The sequence below is a fragment of the Mustela erminea genome, chromosome 4, assembly GCF_009829155.1.
Source record: "Mustela erminea isolate mMusErm1 chromosome 4, mMusErm1.Pri, whole genome shotgun sequence".
Taxonomy (NCBI): domain Eukaryota; kingdom Metazoa; phylum Chordata; class Mammalia; order Carnivora; family Mustelidae; genus Mustela; species Mustela erminea.
In genome coordinates this window covers 87,810,977-87,837,848 of record NC_045617.1, presented here as the reverse complement: position 1 = coordinate 87,837,848, position 26,872 = coordinate 87,810,977, and the positions used below count along the sequence as shown (strand labels likewise).

Below are 26,872 nucleotides of genomic sequence, written 5' to 3'. Positions count from 1 at the left end.
CCTTCTGCCCTTTCCCTAGCCTCTGGTGGGAGCCACTCACCAGCAGAGGGCACTGTAGGGAGGGGGTTTTCTCTTTCTTTGTCCCCTCCCTTCTAGACTCAGACTGACTTCTGGGATCCTCAGCTATTCCTCCAGGAGCTCAGCTGGACTTTGCCAATAGATAGGGACAGACTCCCTCACCCCTCTTTAGGGCTCTGGGAGGCAAGTCATTGCCGGGAAGCTCCGGGCCACTCCTGCCCGGATTCCCCGCCCACCTCTCCTTGTCTGCTGGCCTGGTGACCTGGTCCGGCTGATTTCCCAGAGAAGGAACTACTGTTCCTGGGCAAGCCAACAGCCTCTGGGAGCACCTACACGGTAAGGTGAGCCCCCCCTGGGGCAGCCGGGGGCAGGGTGGGCATTGCAATGGGGCTACCTGGGGCTCAATAAGGCCAGCTTAGCCAGAGTGTGGAGAGCCTCTGCTAGAGGAGAAGAGGGCAGGGGCAAGTGCTCAGTGGGCGTGAGGATCTGGGAGCCTGTTGTATGCACTATGGAAATGTGGACTACGCTGATGATCGCTGCCCACGGCAGGCTTGGACTCATCCGTCTGGTACTTTTTATGTGTTTCAGTAATGAGCTAGCAGGGTTTGAGTAGGCATGGTAAGAACCAGTGATGGGGGACAAGGGTTGAGAGCTACCTCAAAGGACATGAGCAGAGTGTTACAGCAGGAATCCAGATCTTTGTGCTGGAGGAGGCAACTTCTGAGGGACAAGTGATGTCAGCATTCTAAAGCACTGTTGTCTTGGGGACCTGCTACCCATGATAGTCTGGGGTCATGGGCAAGGCAGACTGGAGCCATGGGTAGTAAGGAGGCAGGCATGGGTTTGAGAAGGTCTAGGCTACAGTTATCTGGTTGGCCTGCTGTAGATTCAGGACCCTTCCTCCTCCTAGAGTTAAGGGGAGGATGGAGTGAGGGCCAAGCAGCTTGGAGATCTCTCAGCCTGGGAGAAAGGGGGCCGAGCTGGGGGAGAGTTAATGAATGGGCTGCCCATGAGAGGCCCCTTGGGGCCTTGGGGAGTAATATGCCAACTGTTTCAGGTTGGGAGGCTGGGCAGGGAGACTCTGCTGTGCCATCCAATGGGGTGGAGGGGATTTGGACTCTGGTCTTTGGAGGCCCCAGGAAGGTTGTTGCTCCAGAAACAGCGGAGTCCCTCCTTTCTTTCATGTTAACTAGCCACCGGTGCCTTTGTGGGCAAGGGGAGGGGGTCATCCCGCACCGTGGAACCAAGACCCTTTTGGGTCTTTCCATTTATTTTTACTTTATTTTTGTTTCTTTCTCTTCCAACTTCACTTCCTCTAGAAGTGGAAAGGAAGAAAGACCCAGGGGGGAACAAGGGGCAGGGAGAGAAAGGTAGTGTTTCTGAAACACAGTCATCATCTCTGTTCATTCTTCCCTCTGCCTTCAGTTGTAGCTTAATAATCTCCCATACGCCTCCATGGTGGGGAGAAAACTTGGCTTCCTTATCTGGGAAACGGAGGTAAAATTAACACCCAGCTCACAAGGCTACTATGAGAATCAAATGAGATGGGCCACATAGAGTGCTCCAACACAGTGGAATGGGGTAGAGCTCCATGAATGATAACCAGTATTACTGCAGTTATAATTCCAATTATTTTTCATGTTGGAGGACCTTTTGGAATGGCTGCAGCGTGAAGGGGAGCTGGCTGCTCCAGCCCCCTTTTCCACCAGCTGTGGGGCCTTGCCAACTCACCCACTTCACTCATGTGCCCTGCAAGGGGCTTTGGCTGAAGCAGGCTGCTACAGTGTGTCTGCAGGGCTGCACTGCTTTCAGTGGGAGGGAGCAATGTCAAAACTTCCTTCCTGTCTCTATTTTCAGTGGGGACAGGGTAAGGGTGTGGGGAATAGATCCTGCCACAGTCCTTAATCCTGATGCTACAGAGGAGTTTCTGCCCCTTTCTGGGAAGATCCAAGGAAAGGGGCTTGGGTTTCGTGGGCCCTAAGGAAGGGAGGAAGGAAGGAAGGAAGGAAAAAGGTGGGCATGGAAGGACCTGGAAGCTTGAGGAGAGGCCTCAGCTCCCGGTTGGGGTGTGAGCGAAGGGAGTGGGGAGGAACGTATGCCAGAAGCCTCTCTCTAGTGCAGATCCCAGTGAATTAACCATGGGGATCTCCAGGATTTTGAAAGAGGCTATGATGCCACCCAGAACTCGGTTACAGAGCAAATGAATCATATTCCCTCAGGCGCTTCCTGAGACATCATCTTTATCCCACAGTTCGAGGTACACAGCTGGTGCTCAGGAAATGTGACAGTATAGAGTCAAGGGTCCTTCTGCAAGGTGGGATGGCCATGGAGAGAAACTTGGGAGGGGTGAGCGTGTCAAGGGCTGGTGAACCACAGGGAGGCGCTGTAGAGCGGGAGGGGGTCCAGGTGGGTAGGTAAGGCAGATGGGGAGAACAGCTGGAGCAAAGGCCAGCGGCTGGAATTAGGCGGGTGTGAGGACCCCAGCTTGGCCCCAGTGAGGGTGTTGGAGATTCAGGGAGGATGAGGGCCGTAGGCTCTAGAGGGCCTCAGGAAGGTCTGGCAACCATATGGGGAAGCTGCTGGAAGAGCCAGGATCCAGTCTGAGGACCCCGCTGGTAACCAGGTAGGCAGGCAGTGGGCACCTGCTTTTGCCCAGCCTCACTGGAGAAAACTTTGGTTTTCTTTCTCATTTTGCTTCCATGTTTAAGTGTGTTACTCTTTCTAGTTCACAGGTTCCTGTGAGCTACCTTCTGACCTTTCTGGCAATAGGTGGGGCCTAAAGAAACAGGGCTTTATCATCTGCAAATGCTTTCCCCATGATCTCATGCCATCCTCGCAATCACCTTGAGCGGTAATTATTGTTTAACTTTTGGTAGCGTTTTAAAAGAATTACAAAGTTAATATAAAATAACGTGCCTGGGGTGAAAAAATTCAAATTCAGGAAAAAGAGTTTAAGAAAATTGAAAGTCCTAGTTCACACCTTCCACCCTCTCAATTTCCTGTCTGTTTCAGTAGTGACTGGTGGGAATAGCATGGGGTGAGTCCTCTCAGACCTGCATTGCTCCAGACAGGAATCACTAGTAGGTCCCAACTGCCATGAGCTGTGAGTGTAAAATACACACGGACTTCAAAGGCTTAGTGGGAAAACAGAATGTAAAATATCTCAGTAATTTTACATTGATTTCCTCCCAAGTGAAATTTTGAATATATTGGGTTAGGTACATAAAATATATTATTAAAATTAATTCCTCCTATTTCTTTTGACCTTTTTATTATGGCCACTAGAAAGTTTAAAATTGCATTTGTGGCTTACATTTTATATATGTTATATATAATAAATATATATTTACATATGTATAAAATATATATTACATATAAACATATATATTTAAAGATTTATATATGGAAGGTTATATATATATGTGTCTGTATACATATATATATGTAAATGTTTTATTTATTTTAGAGAAAGAGTGATGGGGGAAGGAGCAGAGGGAGAGGCAGAGAATCCCAAGCAGACTCTCTATTGAGCATGGAGCCAACCCAGGGCTCGATTTTGTGGCCCATGAGATCATGACCTGATCCAAAATCATAAGCTGGATGCTTAACTGATTGAGCCACCTGGGCAACCCAACTTACATTATATTTTTATGGCATAGTACTGTTCCAGAACTTTCTCTGTGGTTGGCATGTATACACCTGTAAATATGTATCTATACTTGTCTACAGTTCTGCTATTTACATTAATGGGGTTGGAGGATGTCTACTTCTCTGTAACTTGCTATTCCACTTAAAGATTTTTCTGTGAAGATCAAGAGCGGTATTCCAACAGATGCAGAAACTGAGGGACAGTAAGCAATAGGACACATTTGCTCACCAGTGGCCAAGGTGGCACTTGAATTTACATCCTCCTCACGGGAGTTAAATGTGATATACTAGGCCATGGGGAGCCATGGCAGGTTCTTGAGTCAGACAGAGATAGGGGAAGTTTTGTTAAAGGTATTAATCGAGGATGCACTGGAATGAAGACAATTGGCTCCCTCAGTGCAGCCGGCTGGAAGCTAAGTCTTGGCCTCCAGGACATTGAAAAGGCTTACCTGGCACGGCCTCTTTCCTCCTCCAGGTCCTTGGCCTTGGCTGGCCCAGGGGTGCAGGGGAACTGGCAGCATCAAGGGACCACGCGGATGTGCTCTGATGAGAGTGCCTTCCAACCGGCCCGGTTCCTACTGCTGGTGGGTGTCCCGGTGGCGAGTGCCCTCCTTCTGGTCCAGTGCCTTCGATGGCACTGTCCTCGCTGGCTGCTGGGGGCCTGCTGGAAGCTGGATAGCCAAGAGGAGCCAGTAGCCCATCCCACTCCCCTACCGGAAAATGAGTCCTCAAGGCAGTGTGCACCGGCCACACTGCCAGAGATGGCCGCCTTCTACCAGGAACTGCACACACCCACTCAAGGCCAGACCATCATCCGTCAGCTGATGCACAAGTTGTTGGTGTTCTCGGCTCGAGAGGTGGATCACCGTGGTGGCTGCCTGATGCTCCAGGATATGGGCATCTCTCTGCTCATCCCACCAGGTAACAGCACCTTCTCCCTTCTCAGCCTGGAGTTGTTCCTTGTGTGTTGTACAAGGGTGCCGTGCCTCAGGGAGCATCATTCGTAGACATCTCCATAATCTTGAAAAGTATGTATATTTTTATGACTTCATTGACTCCAAAGATGGATAGATTGCATATTTTTATGACAACTCCCTGACAGGAAATCAAGTGCCAGGTGGGAATGAACAGTGTGTTATGACAATTCTCAGTTATGGAAAGTGTCTGGAGCAAGAGCACCTCTTGCAAATTCCCACTAGTCCCGTAAGGGCTAGTGGTGGCCCAGGAGTGAAGGGGGGGGTGACCTGCTCAGGATTACGCCACAAGCCAGCTCAGTCTTTCTCTCCTTGCCCACTGCCTCCCCTTGTGCCCTGCTAGGCAATCTCTCTCCTGGGCTCCTGTCCCACCTCCCCTCCCACTGTGGCCTGGCCTCTGTGGGGTTGGGTGAGCCTGCCCGTCCGGCCCATCTCAACTCTTGTTCTCCCCAGGAGCTGTGGCTGTGGGCCGCCAGGAGAGGGTGTCCCTGATCCTGGTGTGGGACTTGCTGGATGCCCCATCACTGTCCCGAGCCCAGGGGCTGGTGAGCCCTGTGGTGGCGTGTGGCCCCCATGGGGCCTCCTTCCTGAAGCCCTGCACCCTCACATTCAAGCACTGTGCCCAGGAGCCCAGCCATGCTCGTACCTACAGCAGCAACACAACTCTGCTCGATGCCAAGGCCTGGAGGCCCCTGGGGCGGCCTGGGGCCCACACCTCCAGGGACGAGTGTCGTATCCAGCTCTCCCACTTCAGGTAGGTCCATCGGCCCAGTCTTCCTGCCCGTTGTCTCGGTTGGCCTCATCCTCCACTTTCTGTATGGAACTGCCCCTTGATCTCTCCCAGACGGCCTGCAAATCCCTTCACTCTCCGTGGCCCTTCCTGTTCCCTCTGTCCTAGTGTGTAGGACAGCTTGTCCCACTCCAGCCCTGTCCAGGACTGTGTCCCCTGCGCCAGGCTCTCTGCCCGTCTACACCTACCACCCCAGTCCTCCATCTAGAAGGGTCTGTCCCATCCCTACCTTTGTCTCTCTAAACTTGTCTGTGTCTACCCTGTGCCCCTGTTCAGGACCGTCTAGGGCTAGGGCAGACTGTCCCCTCCAGTTCTCAAAGACCCCCTCCCATCTCATGTCTGCCCTTAGCTCTGTCTTTCCAGGATCTTAGGTACTTCTGTCTCTCTTTCCCCCTGAGCACAACAGGGCCAGCCGTGTGTAGGACCCCGCTGAATCACAGTGGCCCTGAGCCCACCTTTCCTCCCTCCCACGATGGAGGAGTCTTGCTGGCCCTTCCTCCACTCTGTGATGGTCACTTCAACGTGACTCATGTTTCGTCCCCCTACCTGCCTGACTGCCCCTCACTTCCCCCCTTGACTGCGCTCCTTGGCTCCTAGTGCTTTAGGAGCCAGCTGGCAGGTGCATGGGGCTCCCAGCTCCCCAGTCCCCATCTTTCCCTGCAGTCTCTACACCTGTGTGCTGGAGGCGCCTGCGGGCCGGGACGCCCGCAAATGGCTGCAGCTGGCTATCTTCTGCTCACCGCTGGCACCAGGGCAGTCCCACCTGCAGCTGCGCATCTACTTTCTCAACAACACACCCTGCGCCCTGCAGTGGGCCGTGACCAATGAGCAGCCCCATGGGGGGCGCCTGCGTGGGCCCTGCCAGCTCTTCGACTTCACAGGGGCCCGCGGGGACCAGTGCCTGAAGCTCAAGTACATCTCTGAGGGTGAGTGAGATGGGGGCCTGGGTTGCAGGGGCCCCACTAGAGGGAGGGGGTCTGGGTTTCCCCTGGGTAGAAATCTGGGAACCTCAAGTTTCTTTTGGCTTCCAAAAGAAGGGGTTCCAAGGGGATCTCTGGCTTCTGTGGCTGCCTGCGGGAGCCCCGGGCTCTGTCCACTTCCTTCCTCTGTGGTCCATTTGGTCCTGGCCCCTCCGTGGGAGGACAGGATGATGCAGGGGCAAGGGGAGGGGAGGCTTTTATTGCCTCCCCTGGCTGGGGCTAGTTCTGAGGAGGGGTCCCCGTCTTCTCTGCACCCCCCCTTCCTTTGTGGCACAGGCTGCTGCACTTGCTCACAGGTCCGAGGACATCTGTGTGGTTCACGGACAGAGCCCAGATGCATGACTGCTTCTGCGGGTTGTGGATGGGAGGTGGGAGGCCTGTGTGCTGTGTGTGTGGGAGATGTGTGGTAGTAAGAGAAGGCTGCTCACAGAGTCCCTGTCCAGGCCCCGAGGATTCAAATCCACTCGAGACACCTTCGTGCTTTTGCTCCCACCTCATGCCTCCCCACTGTACCCTGCATGGCACCTGCCGCAGAGTAGACGTCCTCAAACACTCGTGGAAGACCCCACTTTCTGAGGCCCTCCACTCTGCCTCCTCTCCAGGTTGGGAGAATGTGGATGAGAGCAGTTGCCAGCTGGTTCCCCAGCTCCACATCTGGCATGGAAAGTGCCCCTTCCGTTCCTTCTGCTTCCGGAGAAAAGCAGGTAGTCCAGAAGACCTGGTCCACCTCCTCCCCTCTCCTTCTTCCCAAGCCTCCACCTCCCCCCACTCCCTGCAGCTCCTCATTTGGTCAGCCATGCATGCACACCTTCTCTAAAAGGCGAGGAGCCACAACTGATCTTTGTAGAGAGCAAGACAGAGCATCTTGCCCAGTGCCTTCAGATTTTGAAAGCCTTTGTGGAGTCCCTTTCACTTCTCCTGCTCCCTTTGTCAGGCTTTGCCCTTGCTGACCTGCCATGTCCTCTCCTCTGTAGCCAATGAGAATGATGACTGCTCCACACTTACCAGTGAGATCATCGTCACCATGCACACTTTCCAGGATGTGAGTTGGACCTGAGGGGCAAAGCAAGGGCAAGGTTTGGGGGAGCCCTGGGCAAAGTGGGTAAGGAGTCTGGTGCCCAGTAAGTCTGGCCTTAATCACATAATCAAGCAGGTGGATGGCATTCTTTTAGGGGCTGAGACCACCTGGCCTCCAAGTTGCCCTCCATCCCTGACTCTCTTTTGTCTATCCACGGATGAATCCAGTAGGAGGGTAAAAGAACCAAACCCTCGATTAAGCCCACTTCTTAGCCCAGAGGAACTTGAGCATCAGAGAAAAGTGGTTTCTTTCTAGGCTGACTGTCTGCACCTGAGAGATGATATTGTGTATCTTCAGTGTGGAGAGCGACTGGGGAGGGGGGAGCTTGAGTAGGTGGGATGAGAGTTCCCCCCCACTCTCCTGAGGGGGAAGAGTTGAAGACATCAGTGTTGAGAGTCTTTGGGGAGCCATGGTGGCGCCTCAGTGGAGAGTAGGCCAGTACCTTTCAGGTTGTCACCTGCAAGGAGGGACCAAGGGATGGAGGGAAGGAGGCACATGCCTGAGTTCAGTGTCCCGACCTTTGATTGACTTTTCCCTGCCCTGTGACCTCACCAAGACTTCTCCTGATCTCTTAGGCTGCGCCCTCTTTGGCTTCATGTCTCAGCTTCCAAAGAGCTCAGTAGACAAACTTAAAGCTGGAAGTTCTGGGGTCAGAGGAGCAGAGGGGAAGCGACGCTAGGTGGGGCAGTTGTATCTTCTGGTAGAGTAGCTCTTGGTAGAGTAGCTCTGGGTGACAGGCTGAGGATCTGAGGAATGGAGGCAGGTTCCCCAGTTTCTTGCTCAGGGGAAGTCTCACGATCCCTAAGTGTGTTCCTGATCCTCTGCTGGCTCAGGGCTTGGAGACCAAGTACATGGAAATCCTCAGATTCCAGGCATCAGAGGAAGAGTCCTGGGCGGCTCCACCCCCTGTCTCTCAACCGCCCCCGTGCAACAGGTGAGGTGGGGTTGCTTGGGCTACTGGTGGCGGGACGTTTGGGATTCTCTCCCCTATCCCCGGCTCCTGCAGGGCATGTACACCATTTGGGATGTGTGTGGAACAGACTGGGTTTCTCTGATCCTCCCCTCTGAGAACCCCGCCTCTCCCACCCCAGGCTGCCCCCAGAACTCTTTGAGCAACTGCAGATGTTGTTGGAACCGAACAGCATCACGGGCAATGACTGGCGTCGGCTGGCCTCCCACCTGGGGCTCTGCGGCATGAAAATCCGGTAAGAGGGATGAGGTCTGCTGTTGGGAGAGAGGGTGGACTGGGGTGGTGGGCTCCCGGGACACCTTGAGGACTGCAGCACAGTCAGTCAGAGAATGGCTATTCCCTATCTTGTTTCCCACAATAGAGCAGCTCTTCTTGTTTATTACCATTTTCTCAGTATCTAGAATGATGCCTGGCTCATGAGTAGGTGCTCAATAAATATTTATAAGTCACTGGGTACATACTAAGTGCTTGGCATGCTGTGCCCTGAAGGGTAGAACGCAGACTATAAGATAATGTATACAAAGCATGTAGTTGAGTGCCTGGCCTATGTTAATTCAGTAAATGTTAGTAATAATGCAGGCAATAGAACCATGGTCTCTGTCAACAGCAATCAGTAGGAGAACAATTCTGAACTAAGCTCCGGAACCCAGACTATGAGTGCAGTGGTCAGGAAGGACTTCACCCAGGAGATGGGACTAAAGCTGGAACCCGCTGAAAGCAGAGTGGATTTAAAAATCACCTGTTTGCTAAACATTTATCAAGTACCCACATTTATCAAGTGTCCTGGAAAACTATGCTCAGCATTGGAATACAAGATGAATGAGACCTGGTTCCAGCATCCAGGAACTCACACCTTAGTAAGAGGTACAGAGAGCCTAAACAATAAAGGCAGGGTTTCTTGTACATATTTGTGTATTGTATATATCCACTGCTGCATAGCAAGTTGAGAACAGAGACACAACAGCTAAAGCAAGAAGCACGAAGATGTGGGGTCGCTCAGACCAAAAGTCTGAACTGGAGGGTGCAGGTGGTCTCCACCTAGGAGGTGGGAATTAGGGCTTTAGGGAGGAGGTGGTAGGGAAGGGGGGAGCTGCCCCTCTGCTGGGAGGGAGTAGCACACCTGGTTGTGGGTGTGGTGTGCAAAGTGGGAAAGGAATAGGCTCAGAGCAGGAAGGTTTGGGATTGGGATTGGGAGAAAAGGTCAGGAAAAAACAGCAACACCAAGTTGTAGATAAGTTGAGGGTCTGGAGTATGGGCTTGGCTAGTACTAGAAAGAGACTCTGGAATGTTTTTGAAGAGGGAAGTGTCCTGGCGAAGCCATGGTTTAGAACAACTGTTTCCTCACGGGTGGGCACGATGTGGTGGCCTGGGGGAGAAGGAGGAGGAGGCGAGAGTGTGTCTAGGGTGGGGGACGTGGAGAAAGCAGTTAAGATCATGGGAGATGGAAGCAACCCTAGAGGCCCTCTTGCCCAAGCACCGGGTGAAGGAGGAAGAAACCGGGGTCTAGAGAGAGAAGTAGGCTTTGAGCCAGCATAATCTCAGGTCTCCAGGCCCCGGGCCCACCCACCACCCCAGTCTCCTGAAGGCAGGTTAAGAGCAGGACGAGGGCCGGAGCCGGGGGATGGGGTAGATCCGGCCACAGCGCGCCCACCAAGCCTGTATCCCGGCCAGATTCCTGTCCTGCCAGCGCAGCCCTGCCGCAGCCATCCTGGAGCTATTCGAGGAGCAGAACGGCAGCCTGCAGGAGCTGCACTACCTCATGACCGTCATGGAGCGGCTGGACTGCGCCTCGGCCATCCAGAACTACCTGAGCGGGACGCACAGCGGTAGCCCGGCGCCGGTCCGCGGGGGCGCCCAGGAGAACCAGGGCCTGGAGCTGGACGAGAAGCTCTGAGCGCTCCCAGGCGGCGGGGCGGGCCGCAGTCCGCAGCACTCTGGGCCCCGGGGGGGCCCCTGACATTGAGGAAGAATGCACCAGGTGCTCCTGGTCCTGCCCTTCCATCTCATCAGAACCCTGCGACAGTTGCCTGCGGCCACCGCGAAGCCCTGGTGCTGTTCATTGCCCGCCTCCTCCACAATTGCGACCCGCTTGGTCCTGCGAACAGGTCCCATCCTGGCCGGCAGGGGGCGCAGGAGCCCAGCAGATGGTCAGGCCTGCCTGGCCTCCGGGAAACTCCTTGACCAGTGTGGACTGGGAGACTGCTCTGTTGGCACTCCTTGCGGACTGGCCAGTCCACTGGGATTCACTGAGCGCTTCGTGACACCCAGCATCGGAGTGGGTATCACGGGGAATCCTGGGGTAGAGGAGATGGGGCTTGGAGCTTGACAAACATGCAGTCTCTTTTGGGAGTCAAGATGCACCCACGGGCTGAGGGTCAACGCCAAAAGGACAGTGCCCTGTGGTTAGGACATGTGGGCATGGGATGAACAGATGTGTGTTAGGAGCTGAGAGGGGAGGCAGCATAGTGTGGGCTGGAGCAGTGAGAAGGCTTCATGGAGGATGCTGGAGGGACAGTAGGGACAGTAAGGAGTGGTTCAGCCATCTTTGGGTGAGGCCAGAAGGGGATGGTGGCTGGACTTACAGTAGAAGCCAGAAGTGAGCATGGGTGCTGAGGTATTAAGGAGCTGCCTAGTGGGTGTGATGGGAGGGGAGGACCAGGGTTCAAGGTCAGCCGTGCCTGACTGTCCACCCCTCTCCTTTGTCTTCCTTTGACTCTGCCTTCCCATCCTTGCCTCGTCTTCCTCTCTGCTATTATTTCCATCATAAAACATCAAAATGGAAAAGAAACTTCAAGATGAACGCTCGTGCCCAATATTTTTAACTGGAACTGTGTGAGTTTTCAGTCTCTCTGTCTTCATTTTGCTGCCACCATTTCGTGCAGCCTCTGCATCCCTGAATCTGTCTCCCTGTTACTCTCTGTCTTAGCATCTTCCCGACCCTGCAGAGTCACTGTGCCTGCCTTTGAGGGTTTCCTTTACTCCGTGAACACCGCAGTCCTTCCCCTCAGGCAGCTTTAAACCAGTGTTATGTATCAAAAGCAATGAAAAGACCCTGGGCTACCCTATGAATAAGGGGAGAGGATTTTACCCCATGAATCAAGATCCAGTTTAGGGTCAGGAAATAAACAATGGGGATTAAAGAATACACCATTCAGTCAGTGAATATTTATTTACCCCCTACTATGTGTTAGACTCTGAATAGGAAAGAGATTAGTGGGCTGGGGCCTGGGAAGAGAATAAAGGATTTGACTCAATTCTAGTAATACTTTTGTTTGCAAGCAGGCAAACAATCTCTTTGGCAACACTAATGCTTTGCTTTTGTATTTAATTAAAAGATATGAAAGCTTTTTCTATAGTAAACAATATTGTGTAATAAAATATGAAAATTACCTTTCTTCGTTATTAACTGTATTTTGCTCAAATTGATAAATTCGGATATGGGTATGAATGGTTTTATTTGGTCAAATTATAGTGACGGGGGCTGGTTGGAAGGAAGCGTTTTGTAGATTGTGCTTCCAGAATGAAAACTGTCTGGGTTCAGAGTGGTAAATTAGGGAGGTTCACTTCCCATTCTGTTAGGAGTGAGCCTTCAGAGTGGGACCCTTCTACCTCCTCCCTCTTCCATTGTGTCCCACCCTCCTGGTTGGTGCCTTGGCTTTCCTTGCTTCCTTGGCTCAGGATAGGGCTGCTGAGAGCATCTTCCTCTCCTGGAGTCCCAAGTCTCTTCCTTGCTCTTCATACCAGCCCAAGGCACCTTTATTTCCTGTTCCTCCTTACCCTGGAATGAATTATTTTAGCAGTTTCAGGTCTTCTGGAATTGTGCATTGAAGCCACAGGGGTTTCTATGCTGGGACGAATGCCTTCTGGCCCCCACTCGAATTCCTTAGAATGGGCTCCCAGTGCCTGGAAATCGATGCTTGGAAGTCTCAGGGGTAGGTGGCAGGCTGCCCCATCTCTGGAGGATGGATCCTTCTTTTCTTAAATCACACCTGCTTGGCATGTATTTGCCAGCACCCAAAGTCAAGGGCTGGAGTGTTGGGGGGGTGGTGTTAGGAGACTTAGCATTCAGCCCTGTCTCTAGTGCTAATTAACACAGCTCTCACCTCCTAGCTCCAAACTCTTCATTCTTGGATGAAGTAACTTTACCTTTGGCCTTTTTCCTGGTAGGCCACCTGCCTGGTTCCTAAAACACTAAACTTGGGACTTCAGCTCTCACATATATTGTAGAGCCCTCCTAAATTTCTTTGTGTGGGGTTTAGAGCTGGCAGAGGAATAAGCAGGAAGCATTGGCCTAGGTCTGTAGGCTTAGAGGCTCCAGTATTCAGAAGTAATCTGTGTCTTCAGCACCCCATCCACCTGCTGAGTGACACTCACACCAATGTATGGATTCGTGGTGTCCAACAGAAATAAAAGGAAAGCCATATATTTGATTCTGTGTTTTCTAATAATCAGACATGCAAAAAATGTAAAAAGGAACAGGTGAAGTCAGTGTTACTATATTTTGTTTACCCTAGTATGTCCAGAATATTATAAGTTACCCATGTAATGAATATAAAAATATTAATGACATACTTTACATTATTTTTCCATAAAGTATTTGAACTCTGGTACATAGTTTACAATTACAGCATTATCTCGATTTGTATTGAACATGTGCTAAATTTTTGTTGGAAATATTTGATCAATATTTAGTTTCATAAAATTTACAACTGAGAAAGTATACTTTTGTAACAAGCTAAACAAGCTAAAAGTTTTCCAAGAATGAAATTAGGTATAAATTTTAAAATTTAAAAGACAAAAGAAAAGAGAAAAGAAAAAAGAAAAAATTTAAAAATTAAAAAAAAAAAGATTAAAAAAACTTAACTGACTGAGCCACCCAGACGCCCCTGAATTTTCATTTTATTTTATTGATTAAATCAATTGAAATAAAATGAAAATTCAGGGGCGTCTGGGTGGCTCAGTCAGTTAAGTGTCTGGCTCTTGATTTTGGCTCAGGTCATGATCTCAGGGTCTTGGGATGGAGCCCTGCATGCCTGACATTCACTTGACTCTCCCTCATGACACTCCCTCCCTCTCTCATGCACACTCTCTCTCCTTCTCTAAATAAATAAGTGAATAAATAAAATCCTAAAAAAAAATTGGGGCACCTGGGTGCCTCAGTGGGTTAAAGCCTCTGCCTTTGGCTCAGGTCATAATCCCGGGGTCCTGGGATCGAGCTCCCGCATCGGGCTCTCTGCTCAGCAGGGAGCCTGCTTCCCTCCCTCTCTCTCTGCCTGCCTGACTACTTGTAATCTCTGTCAAATAAATAAATAAAATATTTTAAAAAAATCTTAAAGAAATTGAAAATAAAATAAGAATACTGTTCCTTAGTTGCACTAACCGCATTTCAGGTGGTCAGTAGTTAGGTGTGCCTACTGGATACTGAAATGAATAGCACAGGTCCAGATTATGGATTCACGTGGGCATAACTTTGGTGTGTACCTAACCATTCACTCATTCATCAAACATTTACTGAATACCTGTCCTCCCCAAAATGTTGCTTATAAAAATTCAATGAAGAAGAAAACTCTTGTTCTCTAGGAGCTCCTGGGATGGGGGGAGTCAGAGAAAAAGGGCACCTTTCCCCCGCCCTCCTCCCTGTGTGCACCTGACTCCAGAAAGAAGTGGGGGATAAAGCCTAGGTAGGGTTTGTGGCAGACTCCCTCTGTAGCGTGGTGGAGAGGCCATGGGTTCAGAGTCAGGTGTCCCTGGCTCACCCAGCACATCAGGTGGGTTCTCCATTGCTAGCAACAGGATCCACGCTGGCAGAGGACTGTGGACAGGGATTTAGTCTTGAAGGATAAACAATCATTTGGAGGGCTGAGAAATAGGATTGAGGTAAAGTTTCCAGGAACAGTACCCTAAACTGTGGTGTAGAATGAGCCCAAGGGGGAAACCAGGGTTGCCATGGCTGGTACCGCTGAGCACTGTGTAGCAGGAACCCAGCATGAGGTCACAGCCACTTCTGCCAGCACCACTGTCTCTTCTCATTTGGAAAGAAGCCCTTACCACCACCCTTGAAGGCTGAGGTTCTGCGGCCGTTCATATCAGCACACATGGAAGCTCCTTGCGCTACCTCCTTCTTCACGCCACCCATTTCTGAATCAGATCTCAAGTGGGGACATCAGATGGTCAGAGTTTAGATAACTTCCTGAATCCTACCTGCAAAGGAATCTGAAAATTTGAATTCTGACTTTAATATTGGAAAGGTAGGACTCAGTGCAAGCAAATACACCCAGACATGGGAAAAAGCTACTCAAAAGTCTGGACAGCCATGAATACAACAGATGTCCACTATGGTGCAGTTAATGCTATGGTTCCAGGCAGCAAACTCTCTTCCCAAGAAAAGTCATGCTCTCAGCAGTTTCCTGTGTGCGTCCATTGACCTTCAGAACCTTCTCAATAAAGCATGACTGCACACATCCCTTAGGATGGCTTTCATGCCCAAATCTGATTCTGTGGTCTAGGATCAGGCCTTGACATGTTTCGTGAGTATGAAGCAAGAGCTCACTGACAGTTCTCAACTGATTTATTCAGTCCCTTCTACAGCCGCACATGCCATCCTGTGCCGCAGAGGCTGAAAACTGAACCAACCATTTCCGAGACCCCCTTGGCAGATGGAGGTCCTGGTATGTTTGGGTTCTGCCACTCAGCTGAACTCATGTAGGACTTTGATTTGGCATTGAATGAATGTTAGGAGTTGAGCAGGACACAAGGCTATTGGTTGCTCTGAGGAGCTGAGGTGGCCCCGGACCCACTAGCTGGGGCAGCTGCTCCTGATCCAGTAGCTTCCTCAGTGGCCTGGTTCCGGGATGTTGTAGGGAGTCAATACTGCAGGTCCTACTTACAGTCTGTTCCTTCGGCTCTTCCAATGACTATCTAGCCTCATAATATATCATTTTGTGCTTAAACTCACTAGACAGAGACTCTATAATGTACAACTAAGATCCCTATCTAATGTGCCAATGAGTCTTTCTCTGGAAAGGCTTTCCTTCATTCTGTGATCATACCCTTTCTCTTTGCTGGTGTCAAAGGATCTATTATCTCCCAAGAGAACAGTAATGGAGAGGACAGTTTTATTAAAATGTCCTTTGTTGATTTTAACCTTCTCAATTTAAAAAACAAAACAAAACAAATTTATTGGTCTTCAAAATACAAAAGCCTTGAAATACTCTTTTATAAGAACTGTCATCCTTATTCACCCTTTTTAAAGCCTTACACAGGTATGTTTATTTATCTACTTAGCACATATTTGACTAGTTATTATGTGCTTTGAATCATGGTGGTCCCTCATTTATTTTCTTATCTGTAAGTAATCTTCCTCACGTTGGCCTTATTCTAGCCTATGCTAAGTTTTTGTTGGTAGAGATGTTATGGCTCCTGGCCAACAAAAAGCTAACATCAATACTAGCCAGTGAGAGTCATAATGTCATAAAAACATTAGCCTGAGGACAGGAATATGCTTTAAATTAGCTATCAACCAGGTGGGAATAGATTTGTTTTCCTCACAAACTAGGAAAAATGCAATCATAAAATTGAGAATAGTATTTAGGTTATGCTGAAGTGAGTAAAGATGGCATTGTAGAAAATTTCCTTAGTGGAGTAGAGAGTAGGGATGGGGATAGGGAAGGGCCTGACACCTGATCCATGGAGGGATTGGCTCTTCTGTCCCTGGGAATCTCACAAAACATAAGGAGAGTGTGTGACAGAGAAAGGGACCCACTGATAACCTTGATTGTTTGGGAAATCTACTAGGAAAATCTTCATATCTTGCTCATGTCCTTTGTATACCTACCCATGGGGCTTCCCCAAAATTGCGTTTTTGAGCTATGGCTGAAGAGACCATCTGTGGCTAGGTGGCAGAAGTGGACTATTTCCAGTCATAAGAACTGAGCTCTTGGAAAGCTTCAATTTCTGGAAGATCTCCTTCTTTATGTGTCTGTGCCTTTCTGCCTATGACCACCACCTTCTTTCTGGGCCAAACTGGTCAGGTATGATTCAGATAGTTCCCCTTGAAAGCAGATAAGGTGACCCCCCCCCCCCCATTTCAGCCTTTGTTTCTTTCCCTTAATTAACTCTTTCAACTTGTTTGATTTCATCAAAGCAGAATGTGTTTCCATTCTCATAGGGTCTCGTATTGGAAGTCTGACAATATGGGACAAGTTAGGACTCTGGAAACCCATGGACTTGAACTTGAAAACCAGCTCCATCACTTCCCATGAAGACCTGGACAAGTCACTTGATGTGTCTGAAACTTTATCTCCTTGTCTGGATAAGAGGGGCAATACTACTCTCCTTGAAAGACTGTTGTAGGGATTAATGAGATTATGAATGCAAAGCATTTAGCTCACTTCTTACATGTGGTCTGGTTTGATATTTGAGTCCTCCCTCTTTGTAATACCATGCAGTGACCCCTGGGGTGGATAATTAGTGATTTTGCTGCAGAGAATCCCATCCTTTTCTCCAACAGCACCCCAGTTTCCTTTTAGGAATCATCTTTCCCTACTGGGAATAGTCTCAGAGAGATATAATACCAAAGGAGGCAAACCCTTTCTTGCCTGCCCTTGGTGTAGCTGGGGGCTGGGACATGATCTATGTCACTATCACTCCAGACATGGCATCCTGAGTCATTATACTGAGGATGTGCTGTGGACTGAATGTTTGTGTCCCCTTGAAATTCATGTGTTGAAATCTGAAGCTCCAATGTGATGGTATTAGGAGGTGGGGATTTGGGGTAATTAGTTAATGATGGTGGAGCCCTCTTATATAGGTTTAGTGCCCCTAAAAGACACACAGGAATTCTTGTTTCCACTCTTTCCACTATCCACCATGTGAGGATACCACAAGAAGATGGCCATCTGAAACCAAGTAGGTAAGTCTCACCAGGCAACAAATTGCCAGCACCCTGGTCTTAGACTTTCAGCCTCCAGAACTGTAAGAGATAAACATTTGTTGTTTAAGGCCCCTAGTCTGTGGTATTCTTTTATATTATGTTATGCTATTCTGGTATCCTGTCAGCAGCCTGTACTAAGATAGGATGTGTGGGATGGTTAATGGCTCTTGAGAGCCATGGAGGTGTGGCTACCTGGCTCTTCCTTTTTCTGAATCAGGACTGGAATTTTCTTGCCCAGGTTGTCAGTGGGCCTTTCCAGAAAATTCCCTTCTGGCTCACATTTTCCAGAATTGGTTTTTCTTGCTCAGAATCTAGAACTCTGATTAATTTCTCTTAATCTTATACTTAAGCCATGAAATAGCATAGACAATGTATTTGCTATCCATTATTGTGTAACAAATTACCCCCAAACTTGGTGGCTTAAAAACAATGATCATTTATTATCTCTCACAGCTTCTTAGTGTCAGGAATTCAGGAACCGTTTTTGGTTCAGGGTCTCTCTTGAGCCTGCATCATCTGAAGGTTTGACTGGGGCTGGAGGATCCACTTCCACAGTGACCCATTTACATAACTGGCAAGATGGGGCTGGTTATTGGCCAGAGGCCTCAGTTCCTTTCTCTGTGGGGTTTCTCACAGGCCTTGTTGAGAGTCCTCACACTATGATGGCTGTGCTGTTGATTCCTAGATGTTCTGATGAGGTGGTTGGGGATAAAAACAACTCTGAGTTCTTCCACTTGGAACTGTTCTCTGCCAGGTGAGTCAACAATATCTTTCCTCCAAAGTTGTTTCTGAGTACAGGAGGCTTATTTTAATCTTTCTACTCCTAATTGTTTTGTTCTCTAAAGTAGAATAATCTTAGCAAAACTTGGAGCAATGCTGTTTAATCCTTTTTCATGAGGCTCTGTAAATTTACAGAACACTTTGACAATCATTTCTCAGTGGTTCCTCACAACAACACTGTGAGGCAAACAGAGCTGGTGGTATTGGCCCCATTTCCCAAATGAGGAGACTGAGGCCAATGGTCGACAAGTGTAAGTCAGCCACAGTGGTTAGACTATAGTGTCAGGAATCAGGCCTGGGTTTCAAGCCCGAGTGTCTCTTTTAATAGCTGTGTGGCCTCGAGTGAGTTGCTTGACAGCTATCTGCCTCCATTTCTGCATCTGTAAAATGGGCTAACAAGAGTGTCACAGTAATAGCACCAGTCTTCGGGATTGTCAGAATTAAATGAGATAGTGTAGAGAAAACACTTTGCATAGTGCCTGGTACTTAAGAAGCACTCAGACGAGGACAGATTATGTATTTTAGTAATTTGTGCAATGGGTTGGTTTGTTCTCATTGGTGAACACACTCATTGGTGCCTGGAAACAAGACGGACCAACCATCCTTTCCTCTCCTCTCACTCGCCTCCCCGCGGCTCCCCCTTCTCTAGTGTTTGCTCTTCCCTCCCCTTCCTCCTCAGCTATCTTATACTATCCCAATATTTGAAGAATGCGGGGTTGTAAAAATTTATAGGGTTCCCATATACCTATATAGCATCCAATTTACTGCAGGCCTTCAGGAAATTGTGTTCAATAAGTACTTGTTAACTCAATCAAAAATCAAGTCATCCATGTGGATAAATGACTAACTGCCCAGCTGACTGAAGCAGCTCACACACACAGACACAGAGGAGCATTCCTGCTGAGCTCCTCCAGGTTCACCTTTGGAAACCTGTTCATCCCAAGCCCAGACCTTGGAGAGAGACACCTGTGGCCTTCCCAAAGAGCAGCTGTGGTGGCAGGGTGTGCAGGTCCCCTCCAACCAAAATAATCTTAGACCTGGCAGCACCTCTCAGCTTCATAGACCGTGACATATTCATTACCTTCCCAGATTCTCTTCTGCAGAGAACTGACGGCTGTGGGGGGGAGGGGCGGGGTTCAGTGATCTTCCTAAGTGGAGGCCCTGGACTCACATCCAAGCCTCTGGACTGTGTTGCCACTTGAAAAGGTCTGCCCTGATCCCCACCTTGTTAGAGCTGTATCTCTGGGTTAAGTCCTGCATCTCCATTAGATCCCTGTTAATAAAACATGCGAAACACACATTTTATCTGAAAGGGGTCCAGCTCTACCTTAATGGCTGAAATTAGTTTGTCAGATCAGATAGCTCTTACCTAGGGCGAGCGTTTATCTAGATGAGCATCTTTGGGACTAAGTGTGAGGAAGGGTAGAGCAGGCTGAAGTTATCCACCAGAACATGATTCCCACTTTTTCACTGTGAAAGCATAGTATTGAACACCCACTTCTCAGTCTCCCTGCAGTTTGGTGAGGCCGTGTGATGAAGTTTCCAGCAACGGAATATGGGTGCAGTGATGTAGGCAACTGCCAGACCCAGGGCTCTAGGGCACTCAGCATGCCACCTGCATGCTCCCTTTCTCCTTTTTACTGCCTGCAAACAGACACAGAAACAGCTTTCCCCATGGAATGAGAGCTATGTCTTAGGGGATGGAGAGAGCCTGGGTCCTGACCAGGAAGTCTCCCTCAGATGTTATGTGAGCTAGAAATATACTTCTGACTACTTTAAGCCACTGGGTTATTGTCAGGTCTCTTTGTTATGGCAGCCAACTTATCTGTTAGAATTAAATGAATTTGCCCACAAGAATTGCTTGGCACTGGGCCTGGCACATAGTAAATGCTCAGTAAATGTTGGTTCTAGTAGGACTGTGTCTTAGAACTCTGCATTCTTCTCTGAATCTCTTAGTTGAGAGTTCAGGAATGATTTTCAGAAGGGCTTTGCTGGATATGGGCTGCTCTGCTCTGGTGCCCAGGTGACCAAGCATAGCCTGGAGCAGGCATCTGCCCTCCTCCTTCATGAAATGTTGAGGGCCTTCAGGCCAGGGGAATCTGGGGGGACCTGGTTGGGTTTGCTGATATCAGGAGGCAGTTTCTTGGGTCCAAGCCCTGGTGACCTTCACACCTGGTGGAAGACACCCTGGGAAGCAATGCTCTAGAGTGCCTCAGGACAAAGGGCATCTGTGGATGGGATGGGTATGAACAGAGCCCGTGGGTTTGTGCAAGAAACCTTGTGCTGGGAGAAACCTCTCAGCAATTGCTTGGTAGGATTTGGGGTTGTGTAGAAACTCTGTAATAGAGTGAAAACTGGTGAAACATGGGTTACATCTGTAATTGTGAGCCCTCTATGGACAAGTAAGGCTGGAAAACTTGGGTTTCCTTAAAACAAAGTTACCCAACAATAGGAGTCTTCTCAATAAGGAGCAGCTATGGTATTTTATTCTTCTTAGTTTGGGGAATATGTCTACCCCTGTGCTATGATGTCCTTGTGTTATTCTTTACTGGCTAGGAACTATCTCGAATCTCCTCACACCCACCCTGGCCCTATATTTTCAGCCAAGTGTTTCTGTATGTGTGTGTGTGTGTATGTATGTATACATATGTTTGTGTGTGTATGTATTTTTGGCTTGTCACTATTAAAAAAGGATTTTATTTATTTATTTATTTGAAGGAGATTGAGTGAGGGTGAGGGACAAGGAGACTTCTTGCTGAGCATGGAGCCTGACAGGAGGCTTGATCCCATGACCCGGAGATCATGACCTGGGTAGAAGTCAAGAGCTGGATGCTTAGCCAACTGAACCACCCAGGCGCCCCAATTTTTCACTTTAAACAAACTGTAGACTTCTAAGAAGTGGCACAAAGTGTCCAGAGAGCTCCAGCAGATTCAGAACCCACTGCTGCCGTCATGACATCTCACTAACTGTAGTGTATCAACAAAATCAGAAAATTAACATTGGCCCAATACAATCAGCCAGACCACAGACCTTACTCAGATTTCAACGGTTTTTGCAAATACTCATCTTTTGGTACGTCTTTGTGCATAATTCAGCAATATTTTATCACAAGTACAGATTCCCAGCTCACCACCACCACATCTAAATATCTTTAGCTTCATAGCAGGCACGAGAATATTTAAAACCTACCATGCAGTGAGGGAGAACGTGAGTTTCATCATCTGACAGACCTGGTTGCAAATCCTGGCTTCTGAGCTGGGTAGCCCGGTGACCTTGGGCAGGAATGATGTCTTAATCTCTCTGAGCCTGTCGTTCCATCTGTAGAATGGGGATAACAAAAGTAGTAGCTGCTCTCAGTGTTGTCTTGCAGATGAGATGAGATCATTCCCAGCAGAGTATGTGCACTATCTTTTGTTATATTACCAGTATCCTGGTGTCCATGCCTTTTAGCTTTCCAACTCAGGGTTGTTGACTCGGCTTCCAGAATAATTATTAAGAAAGGGGAAAAAAAAAGTAGGGGAACCTCAGCACATGGAGGCTACAATTCTCAGCTCCCCTCCCTAGGACACTTGCCTGTGATAACTCTATGTCAGTATCCCTGCCTCCAGCCTCATTGATTCATGGTCCTGTGCCCCTCCTCATAGATGCTATGGAAGAGAAGCTCCGCAGAGGCCCCATGTGACTCTTTCTCAACTTCAATTATCTTTTCAAGGATCTCTCCTGTTTTGCATCTGTCTTACCACCTTTCCCCCCACTCTCCCCCTCCCCATGTCTTTCCTTTTTAATCACAGTCAATGGGAGCAACTCATGTTGCATGTATAATGAGACCATAATATACAGAAGTACATACGTGCAAATCAGGATTTTATTTAAGAGGAACTTGGTTGGAGAGAGAGAACTATACTCCTGTTGACATCTATTTCTCTATGTCTGTCTGTCTTTCTTATTAGACCGTGAGCTCTTTGAAGGCAAAGATTTTTTAGGTGAGTTGTTAAGGCATCTTTTGGACACCCACCCATGCTAACCTCTCAAAGAATAATCCCCCCCCAAAATGCTAACTCCCGTGGATTGAGCTTCTCCCAAGTGCTTGTCCTAGTGCTTGAAGCCCTAATTCACCTAACATCCTACAAATTAAGTATTAGGATGAGCTCCATAGTGTGGACATACACACTGAAGCCCAGGACGATTAAATGAGCAGCATGAAAATATTCTGTTTTCTCCCCAGAACCACATCCCCTCAACTTTCACATGGTGCCTGTCCATTCATGTCTGCTTGATAATGATATGGAGCCTCTTTATATAGCGCCCCGGGACAGTGTAAAACAGGGCCATGCCTCTCTGTCTTGTTTATATGTCCCAGGATCCTTTCTGAGGATCCAGTGACCCACTGATGGGGACTGCCCACTGCAAACCATGGTACTGTGAACAGCACACATGCACAAAGGGACCTGCCACCCTCCACTCCTTGTGAAACAGACACTTTGTACTTTTACTTCTCTTTGGTTCCATGTGCTGTCAGTCTCTAACCCTACCTTGCAGTGCTGTCCTAGGCAAGTAGGAGGAAATAAAGTCATATTTATCTTACATTTATTCAAAGCTGTCTTTGTTGCAGCCACTTCCAAATAGGATATTTTATTTAAGACCCAGTCTCAGTGAATGTTCACACCTACTTACGATAAATATATTATTCTCACCATTATTTCACATATGGAAAAACCAAGGCTCCCAGAGAGTAAGGTGACCTGCTTTACACAACTAGTTGATTTGGGTTTTGAACTCGGGTTTAACTCCAGGTCCAGTGCTGTTAAGTGAAAATCTATATATTTTCAACATTTTAAAATTCAAAATATATAAAAGAGAAGTCAGTGACTGTCTTGTCTTTTGGCTCCTTGGTTCTCTTCCTCAGAGAAAATATTATAATTTCTTCACTTTTCTTCCTGAGTTATTCCAAGCATATTAACTAGATATGGGACTCTATGGCCTTTTCTCACTTTTCCCACTGTCTTCTGTGCTCCGCTTCCTTCACTTAACAATGGATTTTGAGATGTTTTCATAATCAGTTTATAGAAATGTCTTCAAATTTTTCTACAGTTGCCTGTGGAACATCGTTCCACAGTAATGATGAACCATGATTTATTGGAAAAATAGTGGATATTTAGATTGTTTCCAATTTCTGTTGTAACAAATAATCTTGCAGTGAATAACCTTAGGCTTACATCATTTTCATCTCTGTAAAAAAAATAAATCATGGAGGCCAAGTTTTTGGGTCAAAGGGTATGTGTGTTTGGAAATTTGAGAATTGTGAGAGCACTTCGCTCTCTGTAGTGGTTGTACCAACTTATGTTTCCCCAGTGCTCCTTCCTCTGCACTACAACAGATTAGAACAGGTGCCAAACTCAGGGAAAGCAGGGTGCGCTGCTGGAACACAGTCCTCTGGCTGCAGGCACACACTGTCTTCTTGTGCTCCACCCTTTCCTCACCCGGGGTCACTAGATGTTGCCACTGGAGGAAGGGGAGATGTTTTCCTCAAACAGAAGACACTAGATTATCTGTTTATAAGTGATTCATACCCAGAGCATTGATGAACCCTAAGGGCCTTGGCAGATGCCAGAGGAAGCTCACAGGTAGAACTGATGGTGGAGGCAGGCGGGCAGCAGCCTTCAGTTAAATATTAGTAATATTAAACGTTTGCTGTAGATTTTTCAGTGCTGCTGGGAACTGGGCTAAGCACCTTTCATGGATTACCTTGTCAAAACCTTCTGACAACAGTATGTAAGATGCGTACTGTCATTCTATTCATTTTAAGGATATAGAAATATAGCTAATGGGATTGAGTAAGTTTTGTAAGACCATGTAATTAGTAAATGGCACCGCTGGGATTTGAGCCCTTGTTTGATGTCACACTCAATCACTACACTAAACCACATTCTTCGGAGAACAGAGAATGAGCTTTCTGATTCCTTCCATCTCCGTGCTTGGCTTTTACCCTTTGCCCCTTTCCCTTTGCCCACCACCCGGGGGCTGATTTTCCTCTGGAAAGACTCAGCTTGTCCCACCTATTTCTCCCTCCACCAGCACATTTGATCCCTCCACTGTCCCAGCTTTTAAATCCCAGCTTCCCTCCCATTCAGTATTTATAGTAACAGCCACAACTGCATAGGTCTCCACTGGACCTTAACATGGTGGGATTTCAGGTGCTGGAGTGAGCCAGTGGAGAAGATCTTTCAGAGCGGCGAATGTGTGTGTATGTGTGTGTGTTTCTTTTTTTTTTTTTTTTTTTTTTTTTTTTAAAGATTTTATTTATTTATTTGACAGAGAGAGAAATCACAAGTAGGTGGAGAGTCAGGCAGAGAGAGAGAGAGAAGCAGGCTCCCGCTGAGCAAAGAGCCCGATGCGGGGCTCGATCCCAGGACACTGAGATCATGACCTGAGCCGAAGGCAGCGGCTTAATCCACTGAGCCACCCAGGCGCCCCTGTGTGTGTGTTTCTGTGTGCATATGGGAGTGTGTGTGTGTTGTGCAAATGGGTGTGTATGTGTGTTTGCTTATGTGGGTGTGCATTTGGCATGTGTGTGGGCATATGCGCATGTATGTGTATGTGCGTGTGCATGTGGGAGCATGTGTATGTGTGTTTGTGTATGTGCATATGGGCATGTATTTGTATGTTTGTGTGTGCATATGGGAGTGTGTGTGTCTGTCTGTGCATATGGGCATGTGCATAAGTGTGTGTGTGTGTTTGTGTGTGCATATAGGACTGTGTGTATCTGTGTTTGCAAATGGGTATATGCATAAGTGTGTGTGTCTATGGGCATGGGCATGTATGTGTGTTCTGTCCTCTAAAATCATACCATGTGAGCACCTGTCTCTGGGAGAAGGTTGGCTGAGAGGCTGCTGACAGGGTCAGGAGTGAGCTGAGGAAACGCCTGTCTCCGTGGCGTCGCAGGCTAAGGGAAACTGTGCTAGCGACAGAGATGTGCGAAGGGCAGAGGGGAGGGCCCAGGTCAGTCAGGTGGCAGAGAAGCAGAAGGCCCAGAAGGAGAGGGCAGAGCCGGGAGTGTTTTGTCTCTGGCTTCTGACATTACCGCGCCAGTCCTCTGGAAGCTTCAATGATGAAGCTTCCCGTGATGGTTGAGGAAGGCCAGTCTTGGTGCTGACCGTGGGGAGTGAAGTCTGAGGGCTGGCCTTGAGGGGTGACCAAGGGTGGATAGAGCAGTGGGGAGCCCGGAAACAATGTCAGCAGGTGTGCGGCGCTCAGCCAGCTGCCTGCCTCTGTGCAAGAGCTCCGTTCCCGTTCTGATCGCTGTTGCTGTTGTTTCTGTTGTTACTTTGTTACTGTCCATGACTTCAGTGCCTTCCTCCATCTCAGCCAGGTCCTTTTCCTGCTCTTCAGCTTTGACGTCTTCTTTCCTTTGGGCAGTCAGGGACCCAGGAACGCCCACATGACCCTCCTGTCGTGGGAGGCCATCAGAAGCCTCACTGGACACGCATACTGACCTTGTCAGAGAGGAGGACTCGGGATGGTGGGCTTGCCCTCGCTGGAGCCTCTGGAGCCTCAAGCGAGAGCCCAAGTCAGGGGATCACTGGCCCTGGCCCCAACTGTGAGCAGAAAGGCATTTTGACCGCTTTCAGTTGGGTGGATTTTGGCTGAGAACCAGTTATGTGTTGGGGAGATGCAGAGACAAAAGGAACCCAAACATGCCAGTGGGGCTTCTCACTGCGGCTGGGGTACTTCACCAAGGTCAGCGACCCTTGCACTGGGAGCTGCTACACTCGCTCTCCCCCATCCTCCCTTCCCTCTCTTTCCTCTTGGATCTTGTCTGGTCTGGGCTCCTAGGGCACCTCTCCCTAGACGTCTCCATGCTATAGCCAGCCGCCCCTGCTAGTCCCTTCTGCTGCTTCTTCTTTGTCCCTTCTCTCCGAGTCCCTGGCCTTTAAAGATCTCCTTGACTATGAGGGCCCCTGAGTGCATGTTCCTGACCCTACTCTCTGGACTCCAGACTTGTCCCTCAGCTGCCCCTCTGGGCCTCCATCCCCATTTCTGTCACCTTCTGACATTTTTGTTGCTATTATGCATTGTTTGTCTCTTTGTTTCCCGGGACCACAGTGTCAGCTTCCTGGAGGCAGAGACTTCGTTCTGTGGCCTGCTGCATCCCCAGCGCCTACAACACGGTCATTATTCAATAAATACTTATGGAACGAATCAAAGCATGCAAGAGGGTGAGGGAGAGGAAGGATGTATTGCTACCATGTACTGATACCTGCTAGGTGCTGGTCACTCAAAATGCAGCTTTTTTTTTAGAAACCGTTACAACCATTCTGTGATGTAGGCATCATCTCCCTCATTTTACAGGTAAAGCAACTGAAGCACAGAGAAGCCACACAGCTTGTCGGTCTGTACTCCATGTGCACACCTCTCCCTCATTTCCAGAATGGGGCATCTAAGAAGGTCAACAGGAGAAGAACTTGAGTTTGACCTTGGGTACCGATGAGCTTCAGCCATTCCTCCATAGTTCCTGGGAGTTCTGAGCCCACCCTCTCTGCGCAGGCCCCAAAGCTGGGGTTGTCAGCTCCAGTGAGAGGCCTTTCTTCACTAGCTGCCGTGGCTGGGTGGTTTTCTGGTAGAATAAATAGCCTTTCTCCCCGGACACCTTGGAACCAGAAAGGGAGAAGAGCAACCTGGTTATAAGTAGGGTGTTCTACTG

General features: G+C 48.7%; 1 protein-coding gene across 5 annotated transcripts; it reads left to right on the top strand.

The window, feature by feature from the left end:
- Positions 1-18: 18 nt before the first annotated feature.
- Positions 19-11,735, top strand: UNC5CL (unc-5 family C-terminal like). Of its 5 annotated transcripts, none has more exons than XM_032339857.1 (10): positions 19-354; positions 2,744-2,869; positions 4,142-4,587; positions 5,094-5,394; positions 6,094-6,356; positions 7,013-7,114; positions 7,385-7,452; positions 8,322-8,422; positions 8,580-8,693; positions 9,066-10,119. In XM_032339857.1, the coding sequence occupies exons 2-10, from the start codon at positions 2,835-2,837 to the stop codon at positions 9,073-9,075; spliced, it is 1,440 nt and encodes a 479-aa protein (XP_032195748.1). In that variant the 5' UTR covers positions 19-354; positions 2,744-2,834; the 3' UTR covers positions 9,076-10,119. The 5 variants fall into 5 exon arrangements, with proteins under 5 accessions (XP_032195748.1, XP_032195747.1, XP_032195744.1 ...); XM_032339853.1 differs by lacking the exon at positions 9,066-10,119 and adding an exon at positions 10,130-11,735 and having other exon boundaries at positions 22-354; XM_032339854.1 differs by lacking the exon at positions 9,066-10,119 and adding an exon at positions 10,130-11,735 and having other exon boundaries at positions 22-359.
- Positions 11,736-26,872: the final 15,137 nt, after the last annotated feature.

Excerpts from the sequence above, each read along its gene's own strand:
- UNC5CL (XM_032339853.1), top strand. The coding sequence starts at position 2,835 with ATGATCTCATGCCATCCTCGCAATCACCTTGAGCG. Across the intron at positions 5,395-6,093 it reads ATCCAGCTCTCCCACTTCAG|TCTCTACACCTGTGTGCTGG; the intron begins GTAGGTCCATCG and ends CTTTCCCTGCAG. Across the intron at positions 8,694-10,129 it reads CTCTGCGGCATGAAAATCCG|ATTCCTGTCCTGCCAGCGCA; the intron begins GTAAGAGGGATG and ends TATCCCGGCCAG.